We start from the raw sequence: 16288 nt of genomic DNA, 5'->3' as shown, positions 1-16288 counted from the left end.
CTCACAAACTGACGTTACATTTGCGGCTTGTGTCCGGTTGATACTTGGATGCCTAATGCATCAAACTAATTGAGTCCAATTAGACTTGTTCTCTGGCCCTCTACTACTACGACATCCAGGTGCCCAAAAAATCCCTTAAATTTAACGGCCAAGGTAGCTTCACCCTTGACTGTGACTTTAGCGTTTTGAAAATCCATTAAAATTATGTCGGAGGGCCTTAGCTTGGCCCATTTTCTACTGCGACTGCACACGAAATTAAATGTGTCCAGAGAAATGATGGAAACTGCTGAGCCTGTGTCCAACTCCATTTTACAGGAGATGCCTTGTAGCTCCACCTGAAGTTTAAATTTGGGTCTGAGGGGGCGTCGGGCCCTGGTGCGGCATACACTTCTGCAGCTTGCACAAAACCACACACTAAATGGCCCCTGGGCCCCAATACCTCTCCTGGTCAGATCTTCCGACTGGCGCTTTGATAGCCGGTCCCTCTGGCAAGATCTGCATATTGCTGCAATGTGGCCGTTTTTGCCACAGGCCCAGCACGTGGCTGACCAGTCTGCATGTTGGTGGTGGCCACCACAACCTTCACATCTAGGTAAGAGATCTGCCTTGTATGGAGTCTCTTGTTGCTTGCTGCTGCAGTGCTGTGTGTAGGACTGTCTATGCAGTTTGTCGACTTCGGCATCTTCTTCATCTTTTGATTCCTCTGTACATTTGGCGTCCTCGTGGTGGACTGTTTCTTCGCATTGCATTGTTTTGGCGGGCCAGATTGTTCGGACGGCTCCCCCAGCGGCTTCGTCTGGGCTTCAGTGAACGACAGATTGGGTCTAGCAAAAAGTTTTTGCTGCAGCTCTCAATTTCATAGGCCACAGACGAGCTGGTCTCAAAGTCACTCTTCAACGTCAGAAAATTTACACAGGCATGCGACCTGCCTCAAAGGCTGCGAAGTACTCCGACATGGTCTCACCGGGCTGCTGCAATCATTGTTCAAAGGCGTAGCACCAAGCAATCACCGACATCTTCGGCTGGAAATGTTCTCCAAGCTTCTTCTTTATCTCAGTATAGGAGACTGACTCCAGCGGCATTGGTGCAAACAGGTTTTCAGCCAGATTGAATGTTGCTGGGCCGCACACACAGAGCAGCATGGCGGCCTTCAGTCCATCTTCTGCAACCTGGTTCACCCGGGGGTAGTTTTCGACCTGGGACAGGTACGAGGGCCATCCTTCTGGTCGCTTGATGTCAAACTCTCACAGCCATCCAACCTTGGGCATTCTTCTGGTCTTCTCGGCTGGTTCCTGCGTCTTCTGATCCTGCTTCTCCGATGCCCAGGGACTGATCCACTGAGCGCATGGTCGCTAGCGTGTCTGGCTAACCGACCATAGGGGGGGGAAATGCCTTTCACACCAGGCGTGCGCTGCCTCTCCCCTAGTGACTTTCAGCTCCTTCGGAAAAGCAGGATCCTACCCTCATCGCCAGTGTTGTGTAGTGAGTTTGTTGTGCAGGAATGAAGACGAGGAAGTGAGTTCAGCAATGGTCATGTTTATTTGCTTGCAGGATCTGAACTAAGAAACTGAGCTGCAGCCTGCAGCAATTTATAGCCTGGCCCCTAGGCAGCAGCCAATATTATTTATTTATTTATTATTTATTAATTTAATTTGTATACCGCCCTTCTCCCGAAGGACTCAGGGCGGTGAGCAGGGCAATACATATTAAAAACAAAATACAAAAATTAAAAGCGATTAAACAACTGTGCCCATGAATAAATTAATACATATTAAAAAGTTAAAACCGATTTATAAAACCCAACCCCATCCCATCAGGCCAGGCCAGCTTGTTCAAAAAGGTAGGTTTTGAGATCGCGCCGGAAGGAGTGGAGGTCAGGCGCCATCCGGAGCTCGGCCGGAAGGTGGTTCCATAAATCCGGCGCACCCACAGAGAACGCCCTCCCCCTGGGGGCCACCAGTCGGCATTCTTTGACCGGTGGCACCCTGAGGAGGCCCTCTCTGTGGGAGCGTACTGGGCAGAGGGAAGTTGACGCCGGCCGCAGGTACTCCCCAAGGTATTCTGGACCCATGCCATGTAGGGCTTTGTAGGTCATTGCTAACACCTTGAATCTCACCCGGAAGACAACTGGAAGCCAATGCAGCTCGCGGAGCAGAGGTGTAACATGGGAGTGTCGGGAAACTCCCAACACAACTCTCGCGGCTGCATTCTGTACCAGTTGGAGCCTCCGAGTGGTCTTCAAGGGTAGCAACCCATTGCCGCCTAGGGGAAGCCAATAGCAGCACTGGAGACGGGGTGTCTGAGTTGCTGGGAGCTGTTAGCTAGCTCCAGCTTACCATGTGGTGTTACAATTAAGCCCAATACATAACACTACGGATGGTAAGAAAAATGACCGATCAGTCCTGAATCAAATAAAGGCTGATTGTTCCCTTGAGGTAATGATCAGCAAGCAGAAGCTTACATACTTCAGGCATCTGATGGGAAGGATGATGAAGGAGAAGAAAATAAGTTTGGTTGGCAAGATTGAGGGAACAGCAGATAAGATGAATAGATGGCATCACAAAGATAACTAGAATGTCCTTGGAGGAGTTATGAGTTAATGCTTGGGCAGGTTAAAATGGGAGCATTTATCCTTGTATTTACCAGGAACTGAGCCCATCTTGATGACACCTAACTTCAAAGACATATGGCACTTTTTGTTACCACTGCTGCAGCTTTTTCTTTGCTGTTGTCCTTCTTTATCTTTTCAATTCTTTCCTAATCTTCTCCACCCACATATTCTGTGACCTCCATCTTCATTCATTGCTATGAACTTTATGCTCCAGGGACTCACTTTCTATTCTGTTGCTAAACAGAGTTTTCCTGTCTTTCCTTCAGTCTTAAATCAGTTTCCAACTTCCCAAAGGCTTCCCTAACTAATCCCCCTGTTAATATTTTATTGCTTCAGTGATTATATATATATATGTAAAATTCTAGGTGGGTAACTTTATGACTCATACATACAAATTATGCCTTACAAAAGCTTGCTAATAATAGAGAAAAACACTAAGTACGTAACTCTGATAGACAAAACACACCAATTGATATTATTTTTATAAAATCATTTGCCACTAGCTGCCCTGTATGCAGGATACCTGAAGAGATGCGGTGAGTGGGGTGGGTGGGGCTACAATCACCCTAAAAGTCTCTAGCAATTACTACCAATTGCTCTGTGAAAAGTTCCTAAACATTTCTTTTCTGGTTTCAATGCTTCAGTTTGAACCTTTTCTGGTTTAGAATATTTTTGAATTCTCATTTAAACTGATTTTTTAAATTGTAAACTGCTTTGAGGAGAGTATTATAAATAATTAGAATAATGAAATAAATAGTTACCATGAATACAACTGACTCCATGGAGATCCCTTGGATTCATAGAACTTGAAAAGTATAACGTATCTGATTTCTACTTACTGGACAGAGAGAGATGCTCTGCTCCCATTGACTCATGCTCAAGCTTTCTTCCAATGGCGTGCATTTCCTTAGCACCAAGTCCCAGCCACAATAAGGATCCTGGGATCCAACACATGTGCTAAAAAATCAAATTGAAAACATCACAGAAATTCTCACATTTTTCTTCATTGGAAAGGATTCCTTAATGTGTCATGTAAAGACCTACTGTGTAGGACAAGCTGTCTGAGGATGGAGGTATAGGTAGTTCTTGTTTAATGACTGTTGCCTTAGGACTGTTTGAAGTTATGAAGGACCCTCCAAAAGCTACTTATGATGTAATTCTGGAGATCCAAAGGGTGTACATACCCCTGCAATCACATGACTGCATTTTGGCACTTGTTAATTGGCCTACCTTTGTGGCCGGTTGCAGTGTTCCATGACCATGTGACCACGATTTACAAAGGTTTTTTTTGCTAGTTTCTAGCCTTTTCTGGTAGAAAACACCCATAGGAATACCTTGATTCACTTAACAATTGTGGTGTTTCCTTAACAACTGCAGCATTTGCTTAATGACCATGACAAAAAAAAGGTCAGAAAATTGGGTCCTGTCATGCAGGTACCTTGACTTACAACTGTCATGACTTACAATGGAAATTTTCAGGCTCCATTAAGGTCATAAGTCAAGGACTGTCTGTGGAGAATTTTTTTCTTTTCCCCAGTTTTATTTATTCTATAACCACCTAACTATAACCTGGAGACTATTATTCTTCAGGAAAAGCAAAAGGAAGGGCTAGCCCCCTCTTTTTTATTGTTTACAATCTATCCCAAACTCTTCAAATACTTCTTCAGGTCCCTGAACAGAAGATAGCACTTTTCTCAACCTAAGTGTTGAATTTTCCTACTGATAATTGTAATTTGCTGGTAATAATAACAACTTTCTGGATATGTTCTACATTGCCTAAGATGGAACATTGCTTTAGGTAAAAGAGTTATGAGACTGAAGAGTTTAACTGAAAGTTTAATCAACTGAATTGAATTCATTAGGGCTAGGTTGCCATTCAATATTGTTTTTTGGTGAAGGAATAACAATAATATACCCTTTTTACAACTGACATCTTTCCTCCATTAAACTGAAAATTGTTCTGCTTGAGTTAGTTACTTAATGAACATAATTTTAAATTAAGTAACCCTGTAATTATATTTTTCTCATCTTTCTACACAGACCACTCAAGGTCAACTAATCAGACAGATACCTGTGTGTTTTGTAAAACTGGCATCTCTTCAGTGGGATCTTCACCACGCTTCTCTGAAGGCCCACATAGAGAGCACTCTGACTGTGTAAAATCTGCAGGCTCTTGATGGGCTCCCATTGCTTCTTTGGGAAGATGTGAATCTCCTCTAGCAAACAGCTGCTGGCTGTCTGATTAACCGGAGCGAGGATTTTCTTAATTGTCCCATGATCTGTAAAAACAAGTGGGTGAGATCAAAGAAGCAGAATTTACTGAAATGTTGTTCTCACAATTTATTTCACATACATTTCAGGAGAAGGAGGAGAAAGGAAACTATACTGAGGAAGTGAGGTAGAAGCCGGATACTCCCATCCTTTGAAGAAATAAATAAATAAATGAATAAGTTGCTTTATGTCATTGATCCAACCTGCTTTTCTGTTGTAGCTGGAAGCCATATTTTAACACTTTGACAGAGCTTTTTCCCCAATCCACCTGGTATACCTCCTTTTAACTGAAACATGATAGTGATGGCTGAGCTTTGCGAGTGCAAACTGATTCCTCCCAAACACAAGTGTCCTACTCTGCCAGGGCTACAGCAGACAGGAAGAGGAAAGCAGATCAGTTATTCAATATGAGCTAGCAGAACTTTTCTCAATCTGGTGTTTTGCAGATCAACAACACATCTGTGCGACATCAGGTCCAAGAAAATTGCCTAGCAATGTAAGATTGTAGCTTCATATTTGAAAGGTATGGATAGTAACATTAGGTTTATCAGAAGATCATTTAAAGAAAAGGAAAGTAACCTCAGTACCTGCCCATTCCTTTAAAAGACAGTAAATTTTACTACTATGATACCTTTAAAACCACACTCTCTTTTATTGCCTCAGATATTCATAGCCTATTTCTTGCTCTAAGTATATTCAACTAGTTGCACGGGTAACAAAATATCAATGACAATATGTACTGCTAAGCTTGTAAGCCGCCCTGAGTCTTCGGAGAAGGGCGGGATATAAATGGAATTAAAATAAAATAAATAAATATTAAAAAAAGGAATATGATTGAATCTGACTGGCTCCTCTGCCTAGCATCGCCCTGTTGCTTGTTCCTTAAACAGTTAGAAGCAGAAGGTATTGCAAGGCACTAGAGTTTACTATGGATTCTAGCATATACGGCGCTTATATTCTTTTTTTGTACTTTTGATACTTGGGCCAAAAAGGGTAGGTCATCACTCTTGTGAAAGGTTCTCCTGCTCAGGCAACTATTTTTCCTTCTGACAAAAAAAAATGACACAAGCACAATATCCATGTAGAAAGCGGTTCCCATTACAGTCATAACAACAGTATACAATTTGTTAACAGCTGGTCCAAACAATATAACAAGGGAACAGGAGGTCTGTGCACGTCTCCTATCCAGCCCACGCCGCTCAGTAAAAACTGGCAAGTGGTGGATGAAGTGGACCAGGGGAATAATTCAGCATATCATTTTTAAGTGTGCACAGAGGAACTCTCCTACAGAATGTAAGAGAGCCCTGTTTTGCTATTCCCACTCCAAATTGTACCTAGGAGGATACCTGACCTTAAAACAGAATACATTCTGTTGGGGGTTACATTAGCTCCTTTTCTTCTGCAATAGCCTTCATACAACATACAATTTCCAGCCTTGCAAAAATCATATAATTTATCATTTTGCACATGCTCTCCCCAAAAGCTATTCAAATACGATCACAGATAGATCATAATTAATAATAATTTATATTGTAAGCTGCCGAGAGTCACTATATTAACTCATGATTCCCAATCTTCAAAGGTAATACTGTGAAGATCAATATTTATATCAAAGGTAATACTATGAAGAAGAAGAATTATATCAAGACATTAATATAACAGATATAAGCAAAATCAACTTGAAAATATGTTCCGGAAGAAGAAATATTGGCTGAACTGCAAGATCAGCATAGCCTATTTGGAAACAGAGCAGGATTCATAATAAACATACATGTGCTGGATTCTTACCTATATTGTTTCCTGCTATACTTTTGTGTTTATACAAAGTGTTAAAAAAGTATTAAAGCCAAGGAATTGCCACACAAACAGGTCAAATAACCAAGTATTCTCTTGATATGTTATATATTACATTAGGCTAAGTCTGAAATGTAAGACTTCACAATCAGTAGGAACAAATGTTGTTGACTTCTCATTCTGAAGATTTTTTTTAATTTAAGTGATTCTATTATCAATTTAGCAGAAGTTTTAGTGTAGCCTACTATAAGGTATTCTGTCAAAGGAGAAGCAGCTGGTTAAAAAATAACAAAAATTGGAAATGAACGTTTCCAAGCATTTGTTCTTTTTTTTTTAATTGATCTAACTAACATTTAAGGCTTGTAATTCCCATGGGCGTAGGAGTCTGGAGGTAGGGTCATTGTGATTCTGTATTAATGTGAGTTGTGTTTATTATTTAACATCATGTCACTGTTACTATGCTATATATTAATTATCTGTTTTTAATTCCTTTAATTTTTTGAATCATATGTTTTCCACCCAGAGTCACAACTGCAAGATTAGCAACTACGAAAAGGAAATTAATAGTGATCAGTCAATCAATCAGATGCTTTTTTTCTGAACTGGGGGAATAAGCATTAAAATGCTAAATATTCAAGGTTAACAAGTATAAACTGATGTTGATGGGATCTGTAATGGTGGTGATTGACCAGGAAAGGTATTCGATAGTTCGATGAAAACGTCAACACAGTGTGCAGTTGCTGTAAAAAAGCTAAATATTGCACTGGAAATTATTATTTTTAAATGAAAATAAAGATCCACACAAGCTTCAAAATTGTGCAGACTTTTGACAAATATGTCATGCATTTCATGCCTGAAAATGTATGATTTCAATTCCATTTTGAGAATGCCATTAGATAATCAGGTATACATTTTAAGAACCAAGTATTTTTATAACTACTTGCTATTTCTGTACAAAAGCTTAAACTATACCAAATATTATAGCTATGAATATTTTTCACACCTCTGAAGGCCTTTATTTTGTATTTTTCTATTGCTTATATTTGTATATCCAAGTATTATGTAAAATGGAGGGTTGTGCTTGCTAAAATGAACTGACTGCAAAGGAAAAAAAACAGAATAAAAAAGGGGGAAGATTGGTGCTTACATAATTCTATGATCAGAATATATATGATTTAAAAGGGAACAAGCCTCCTGACCCAGAATTGTCAGTTACCTTCACACAATCGCACCATCTTTTTGTGTGCTATGCAACCATTGATAGGGGAAATCCCAAACCAGACATTGTATAATTGCTCTCTCAAAAGCATTATTTTTCCTGTCATTTCCTTAAAAAAATGTTTGAAATTATAAGTCATGGGAGGAAACCGGCTATTGATTCCCAATTCAGTCACACTGCTCTTTTGCACAACTGGTTTAAAATTTAATTATACAGTATACCTCGGTAGCTATGGTAGGTCAGGATCTGAAGAATTACTTTAATTTCCCCAAAGATTTAGGTACGCTATATAGAGATATTTTTTTTCCTGGAACAACAGAACCAATTCTTCCATGCTAGGCCACATCACAAACGGTTTTTAATTATGTCCGTGTGGTCTAGATTTAATGACAAGTTTAAGAACTAAATTACTAATATATTTATAAATTGATTCTCTCTCATAGGTGTAGATGGGTGGATTATTTTATATTATTTTAATCACTATGTGATATATAGTTTTTTATGTTGTGTAATCACTAGTTATTTTGTTATAGATATTGTTTGTTATATCACCATTAAAATAGTTCTTTTAGTCACATGTGTTTATGTTCTGCATTATAAAGAAATGGATGTTGCCTAGAATGCTATGGATCTGTACAAAAATAGGAATTTATAGGTGAGTGATGATCTCGTGATACACTCATTCCAGCTTCTGCCAACCTAGCAGTTCAAAAGCACATAAAAATGCAAGTAGAAAAATAGGCACCGCTACGGTGGGAAGGTAACAGTTCTCCGTGCGCCTTTGGCATCTAGTCATGCCGGCCACATGACCACGGAGACATCCTCGGACAAGCGCTGGCTCTTCGGCTTTGAAACGGAGATGAGCACTGGCCCCTAGAGTCGGAAACAACTAGCACGCTCACTCTGTTACGCGGCATTCGGGATTCGACCTGCCAAACTGCTATTCTTCTGATCGACAAGCTCAGCGTCCTAACCCACTGAGCCACCGCGTCCCTATAATATATATATTGGGTGGGATCATAAATAGAGAATGTCATAGAAAATGATAAAGTTAAACTGCTCTGGGACTTCAGAATTCAAACAGACAAGCACCTGCAACATAACATCCTGGACTTAACAACTGTCGATAAGAAAGACAAAAATGTGTGGATAGTGGACATGGCAGTGCCTGGAGACAGTAGAATAGACGAGGAAGAACTGGAGAAGATAACAAAATACGAAGACCTACAAATAGAAATAGAAAGACTGTGGCAAAGGCAAGCAACGGTAGTACCAATAGTGTTCTGTGGGGTTTGCTTGTCTGTGGTGAACAGACCAAGTAACGGTTTATGATCTATAAAAATAGTGAAATCCCTACCATACAAATAGTCGTGGAATTTCTTTACTCCAGCAACTATTGCCAGGGCTTCTTTGTCTATTTGTGCATAATTCCTCTCAGCCACTGACAACGTCCTAGAGTAATATGCAAGGTGGCTCAATACAGCCCCCACTCCATAGGGGGATTCATCACAAGCAATGCAAATTGGTTTGGTCTCTATAAAGTGGGTAACAGTGGCATTGCTTGCCAGGAGGTTTTTTTAGTGCCAGGAAGCTGGAGTCATGTGTTTTTGTCCAGTTCCATGTGGAGTGTTTGTCCAATAACCTGTGCAAAGGTTCAGCAATAGATGCCTTGTGGGGTAAAAAAATGTGATAAAAGTTAAGTAACCCCAGGAAGGCTTGCAGCTGCTATAAGAACATCGTCAAAGTACGGGCAGACTCCCAGTATACCCTTTAGCGTATGCTCCATCACCTCTTGAAAGATGCCTGGAGCTACACTAACTCTGAACTGCAACCGGTCTACCCGGAATGCCCCCTTGTGGGTGACTATCGTTTGTGCAGCAGCGGCCTCTGGGTTGACCGGGAGCTGCAAGTAAGCTTGAGCAAGATCCAGTTTGGCAAAGATTGCGCCTCCCTGGAGTGATGCAAGGATGCTGCTGACTGTAGGCACTGGGTATGCATGTGGGTTTAACGCTTTATTGATTGTGCATTTATAATCAGCGCAAATTCTGACGTCACCATTTGCCTTGAGAGGCATGACAATGGGGGTTTCCCACTCTGCTCCCTCGACTGGATGCAGCACCCACTGCGCCATGAGCTTGTCGAGTTCCCACTCTATTTTGTGTTTTAATGCGAACGGTACCCTCCGTGGTTTTATTTTGATGGGTTGTATGTTGGGGTTCAATTTGAATGCAATTGGTGGACCTGTGTATTTTCCCAGCGTTCCATCAAACACGTCTGCAAAAGCTTTGCACACGGACTCGATGCTGTGCACTTGTGACTGTGTCTGGTGAATTCCGATAATGCGAATTCCCAGTGCTTTGAACCAGCTCAACCCCAGCAAGCTAGTCCTTTGCCCCTTGACCACTAGGACGTCCAAAGGCCCCTGGAACTCCCTGTACCTCACAGGAAAGGTAGCCTCCCCCCAGACTTGTATTGAGGAATTCTGAAAATCGGTGAGGGTAATGCTAGATGGTCTCAGGGGAACCTGCTGGCCACTCCGGCTGCAAATTAACTTATAGGTCTCGTACGAAATGATTGAGACAGCGGAGCCGGAGTCCAGCTCCATTTTACAGGGAACCCCTTGGAGATGCACCACTAGCTTAATTTTGGGGCTGAGTGGCTGATGAGCCCCCGTATTACACACCGCCCCTTTGCTCTCTGTGTGGCTGATGGACACGATGCATTTCGGAGCCCCAGTACCTGATGCCAGGTGAGCTTCAGCATCCACCTCGAGCAGCGTGTCCTGGCTCTGGCTCCGGCAAACGGACGCGATGTGTCCCGTCTTGCCACATGCTTGACATTTGGCTGTTCTGAACTTGCAGGCGGAACGATGATGGTTTCCCCCACAGCCGGCACATTTCTGCTTGGTCGAGCCGCACTTGCAACTGGAGCATTTCCTGTCCTGGCCGTTGGCCACAGCTATGGTCCGTTGACCCCTCGGGCTATCGCGTTGTCCCATCGGGTAGGAGGCTCTGAGCTGTAGTGCGTCCACCTCCAACTCCAGACCGTCCATGCTGCTTCCTCCAGCCCCGTGCGTCTGATGGACGGTGATACCCTGGTTGCCTTGGTTGGTCTCAGTTTGCTCTGGCTTCTCAGCTAATTCCCAGGCCAGTACTTCCTCCTGTACTTGCTTGAGGGTCAGCCCTGGTCTGGCCAGCAGCTTCTGCCTCAGTTTTCGATCCCTGAAGCTGAAGACAATTCTGTCCCGCAACCTCCTTTCTAAGTTGTCGAAGTTGCAAAGGCGAGCCACCTGTCGGACTGCCACCATGAATGCTGACCCCAACTCACCCAGCAGCTGGTTCCTCTTTACAAACTGGAACGTCCATGCCATTTCCGACATGTGCGGGTTAAAGTGCTGATTCAGTTTGTCAATGAGGTCATCGTACTTCATCTCCCCGATGGCCGTGGGTGAACACAGACCCACTGCCAGTTTATAAATGTCCTTTCCGCATGTGCTGAGTAGGGCTGCCACCTTTATCCTGTCCTCAGTAATGCAGTTTACTATGAAGTAAAACTCTAGTTGCCCCACGAACGATTCCCATTCTTCAGGCTGGGCGCTATTGAAAATGGGAGCTAACCTGACCGGCGCCAAGGGAGCTTGACCGACCTGAGCCGTGGGAGCCTGACCATCCTGAGACATCTCGAGCGATCTGATCAATCCTGTCCTGATTCAGGCAACGATTCCCCTGCCAGACAGGGTGTCCTACCGCCCTTCAGAACAGGATCCCACCTTCATCGCCAATTGTTGTGTCGGTTCGGTAATCAGAGAGATTCAGACTTCAGGCGTGCAAAGACTTTATTAGGAGGAAATGTGGTCCAGAAAGAGGGAACAAAGGGTACCAGTCCTCTTTTATACCTGGCCAGGTGAATACCTGGCCAATATAGTTAAGCCCCTGCTTCCCGCCGGCAGGTCAGCCAATCCCTTTAAATCCGGCTCTCCCGCCGAACGCTGTCCCTTTAAATCCTGCTTTCCTACTGAACGCTGTTCCTGCCCGGAGCTGTCCAGCTCCGTGACTTCTTCTGTAGCTGTCACACGTGTATGCTATGCTGCATACACTACAAATAGTAATAGGCGCCTTGGGTGCAATCCCAAAACAACTGGAGCACCACTTGAACACTATTGGCATTGACAAATTCGCCATTAGTCAATTGCAGAAGGCGGCCTTACTAGGAACTGCTTCCATCCTGTGACGATATCTGTAATACCATCAAACATCCACATCTGCCTATCCCAGGTCCTTGGTAAGGACTCGATAGGTAAACAAAAATGCCAAATCCAGTCTGAACATCTGGCTGACTGTGCAATGATCAATAATAATACAGTTGGAAGGGACCTTGGAGGTCTTCTACTCCAACCCCCTGCTCAGGCAGGAACCCTATACCATTTCAGACAACTGGCTGTCCAGTCTCTTCTTAAAAACTTCCAGTGTTGGAGCATTCACAAATTCTGGAGGCAAGTTGTTCCACTGATTAATTGTTCTATCAGGAAATTTCTCCTTAGTTCTAAGTTGCTTCTTTCTTTGATTAGTTTCCATCCGTTGCTTCTCGTCCTGCCTTCAGGAGAATAGCTTGACTCTTCTTTGTGGCATCCCCTGAGATACTGGAACACTGCTATTATGTCCCCCATTGTCCTTCTCTTCATTAAACTAGACATACCCAATTCGAGCAACTGTTCTTTATATGTTTTAGCCTCCAGTCCCCTAATCATCTTTGTTGCTCTTCTCTGTACTCATTCTAGAGTCTCAACATCTTTTTTACATTGTGGTGACCCAAAACTCGATGGAGTATTCCAAGTGTGGCCTTACCAAGGTGTTATAAAGTGGTATTAACACTTCACGTGATCAATTACTTTAGCTAACATCTTATTCTTTTTTCTCTCTGCTATGTATTAAATTTAACTACAAAAAAGAAAAGGATGATGAATATCAATGTATGTTCGTGTTTTCATTCCAGTAGTGAAAACTATAACTACAATTTTAAATCCAAAACAAGTTAAGAAATTTAAAAGGTTGATAGGCTGTCAGGTATGATTCTATTATCTTACATGCATACACAACTTTTACAATTTATAAAATTTTCACAATCTGGTTAAAAAAAAGTCTGAGTGTGTTTTTATGCCTATGGAAATTCTCAATCATCCAGGTGATGATTGTCCCCAAAGTGCTTTTTCCAAAGGATAACTGGACTTTCTTATTTTTTTTCCTTTGAAAACATTTCACCTCTTATCCAAGAAGCTTCTTCAGTTTAGTGAAACATTTTCTAACGACAAAACACCAAGAAAGTACAGTTGCTTTTTTTGGGGGGGGAAACATCTTTGGGACAAGCATTTTTTTATGCACACATATAAAGAAACAGAGAGATATAGAAATACAAAGAAGTAATACCACAAGAACCTGGCTATTTTTCAATAAGACATATCTACGCTACCCAGCTATTATAAAGGTAATTACAATGCTGGTTTATGTAAAACTATAAATTAGTGAAACAGCCTATTATACATTACAAGTAGCTTGCATTTTTTTTCAGAAATCTTCCAAACCTGTACATAATTGAGTAGTTTCACATAGCACAGGTAAAAGAACTAAGAAACAAGATGTAAAAGGTATAAATAACTGCAGGCTATGAGTCCTTCCAGAACTCTTTGACAGTTCAACGTTCATTCCTAATTCTGCCTGAAGGCCACATGCAGACTAAAAACATCTGCATTTACACATCCAGACTTGTACATGAATTTAGATCCAACCTACATACCCTTTCACAACAGAGATTTTTCTCTCAAATTCATGGGATTCCAAATGGTCATTCAGCAAAGCAGAAGAGTAAAGCAAAAACTGGCACATGCCTCATTTTATCTAAAATATGATACAGCAGACTACATAGCTAATTATTAAGAATCTATCTTTCCTTCCATTTTTTTAAAACATTACTACTGCCTGAAACATAACTAATAGTATCATATACTGTAAGTATACATCATCTTATATCAGCATCATGAAGATGCTGCTTTCAACAAATTGCAATATGAAAGTTGAGGTCATTGTAAATTAATTTATGTAAGGGACTCCTTCAGACTAGATACACTATGTACCAATCATTCAATTTTCATTTATTGTGAGCCAGACCAGCATGTGGCTTTTTTAAAAAAAAACATACCAAGCAAGTAAAAAGTAGTGGGCAAGGACTAAAACCCCTTGAACTGTCTATAAATAATAGCCAAGTGCAAAGACATAATAACAGATTTGCTTCTTGAAAATATTTCCATTCAAGCACATTGCTACAACTACGAGACATTTACTAGTTGTTTAACTACTAGCTTGGCATTTCATTTCTGCCAGTTTTAACTCAAAAAAAAGGAAGACAAAAAATATATTATATTGGCATTTCAGTGTCGTCAAAACTCACATATTTTCAAGATGATTTTAGAACCAAATTTTATTGATTAATCATACTATACACATGCTTTGCTTTATATTCTTCTCAGGTTTGTCAGATTTTGAACAGCATATACTCAACCTAAAAGAATCAAAACTTCATTCTAAGACATTTCAAATACTATACAAAATTTCATTATGTGGAAATGAATTAATATTAGTTCTAATTATAAATATTATATCCTGCTTCTTATATCTCACATTCATATTAAATGTCATTTTTCTGCCTTTGTGAACTCATGATTGTATGGTGAATATTATTTTATAAATAAAGCAATTCAATCATCCTGTTTCTAACTTACTCCATTTTTATCCTTTTACTAGTGTATTTGAAGATCCATACTCCTCAAAGAAAAAGTATATTGGGAAATAAATCACTGTACTTTTTAAAACATTAAACATGTCTACATTCCCATGCTAGCAATTATATCATGAAGCTATTACTCTTCAGTTTCTTTTGCCAAGCCTTTTAGCAAAAATATTAAATTCAGTTTAAGTACAATGATTGTTTAGAAATCCAATAAAGTTAACAGTGGAATGAAGAGATGAAACAGAAATGTTCTTCTCTTTTTATTACTTTTCTTAAAGAGTTGATGGTCATATCAGCTTGGATCCTATTGTGTATAACCAGTGGCATTCAGGAAAGAACTGCTGACTTCTAACAGCTTTGATTAAAAAAAAAGACATTGTACCATACTACATATAGTTTCAAAGGGGCCCTAAACCCACAGAAGAGATTGTGGGGATGGAGAAGGAGCAAAAATGAGAAAGAATATGTGAATACATGAATAGAATTCAATTTACTTGCATGAAACTCTACAATTGCCACTAATTCACTTAATGTACAAAAGTTTGACAAGAGTTTCATGCAAGTAAATTGAATTGGCTAAGAAGGGGAAAACATATTTGTGCAAGTAGCTTTAATAACTCTCAATAGGGAAAACACAAATATGTTTTCCCCTTCTTAGCCATTCCAATGTTTTGCAACAGAAATTACAGTCTAATTAAATACAGGTACTAGAATTAGATATTAACATTTCTAACTAAGGCAACATCCATCAAAACTACCCAGGTATTTAAGTCAAAAAATTTATTCCTGCAAATCAGGATATAAATATAGGAATTATTTAGCTGACCATGTGAGTTTATGTGAATTTTAAAACCTGCTTTAATTGTTACATCTTTTAAATCTATGATGATTCTCTATTCCTTAGAAATAAAGCTGGAACATCAAACATGCTTTTCTAAATTTCTAAGAAGAAAAAATCAGATATAACCTTTACAAGCCCATAGGTCTCCTATTTCAACTTTCAGTTCATAATTGATTGGCAAACAAAATATAAATGTTAAACAATTTTTTTTCTCTAATAAAGCAAATCTCATGGACAATTGGATAAATCCATGTAAATATTAACAAACACAGATTAATTTGTCTGGATTAATGGCTGGCTGAATAAATATCTTAATTAAAAGTATATGTTGATATTGTTACTTTTGTATTATTACATATACCACTATTTCCCCCTTGCTGTTGGTTTTATGTTATTTTACTATTGGTGTTTTAAAGTGGCTTTGTACTTTAGGGTTTGTTTGTTTGTTAATCTGAGCTGAAGAATTATTGGACAATCTATGCATGTTAGAAATAAAGAAAATGAGGAAATAAAGATATAATTTACCTGTGGCCAAATAAATTATGTGGAAAAGCATTTCTTTTCCTTGTACCACATCAACAACCACATGAGAAAATCGGCTATTGTCCTCCATGAAGTAAGGAACTGGTGTGATGGGTTGGATCACTTCATGCATCAAAATAAATTTTTGGGCATCTTGGAGATTCCTCTCTGTCAGATTCAAATACAGGCCTTGATCCATGGTGCCACACTGAAAATGTATACATATAACACTGTTAACATTAATTCAAGA

General features: G+C 40.3%; 1 protein-coding gene across 1 annotated transcript in view; it reads right to left on the bottom strand.

Annotated features, from left to right (window-relative positions):
- SEMA5A (semaphorin 5A) overlaps positions 1 to 16288 on the bottom strand; it is a 199978-nt gene that overhangs the window by 51453 nt on the left and 132237 nt on the right. The window contains exons 10-12 of the mRNA XM_083360625.1: positions 16042 to 16246; positions 4683 to 4890; positions 3451 to 3568 (exon numbers count right to left, since the gene is read on the bottom strand). Of these exons, the coding sequence (XP_083216751.1) occupies positions 3451 to 3568; positions 4683 to 4890; positions 16042 to 16246 (531 nt within the window). The remainder of the gene's footprint in view (positions 1 to 3450; positions 3569 to 4682; positions 4891 to 16041; positions 16247 to 16288) is intronic.

The sequence above is a fragment of the Vipera ursinii genome, assembly GCF_947247035.1.
Source record: "Vipera ursinii genome assembly, chromosome: 3".
NCBI classification, from domain to species: domain Eukaryota; kingdom Metazoa; phylum Chordata; class Lepidosauria; order Squamata; family Viperidae; genus Vipera; species Vipera ursinii.
Note: the sequence above shows the minus strand (reverse complement) of the source record. Positions and strands in the feature narration are given on the sequence as shown.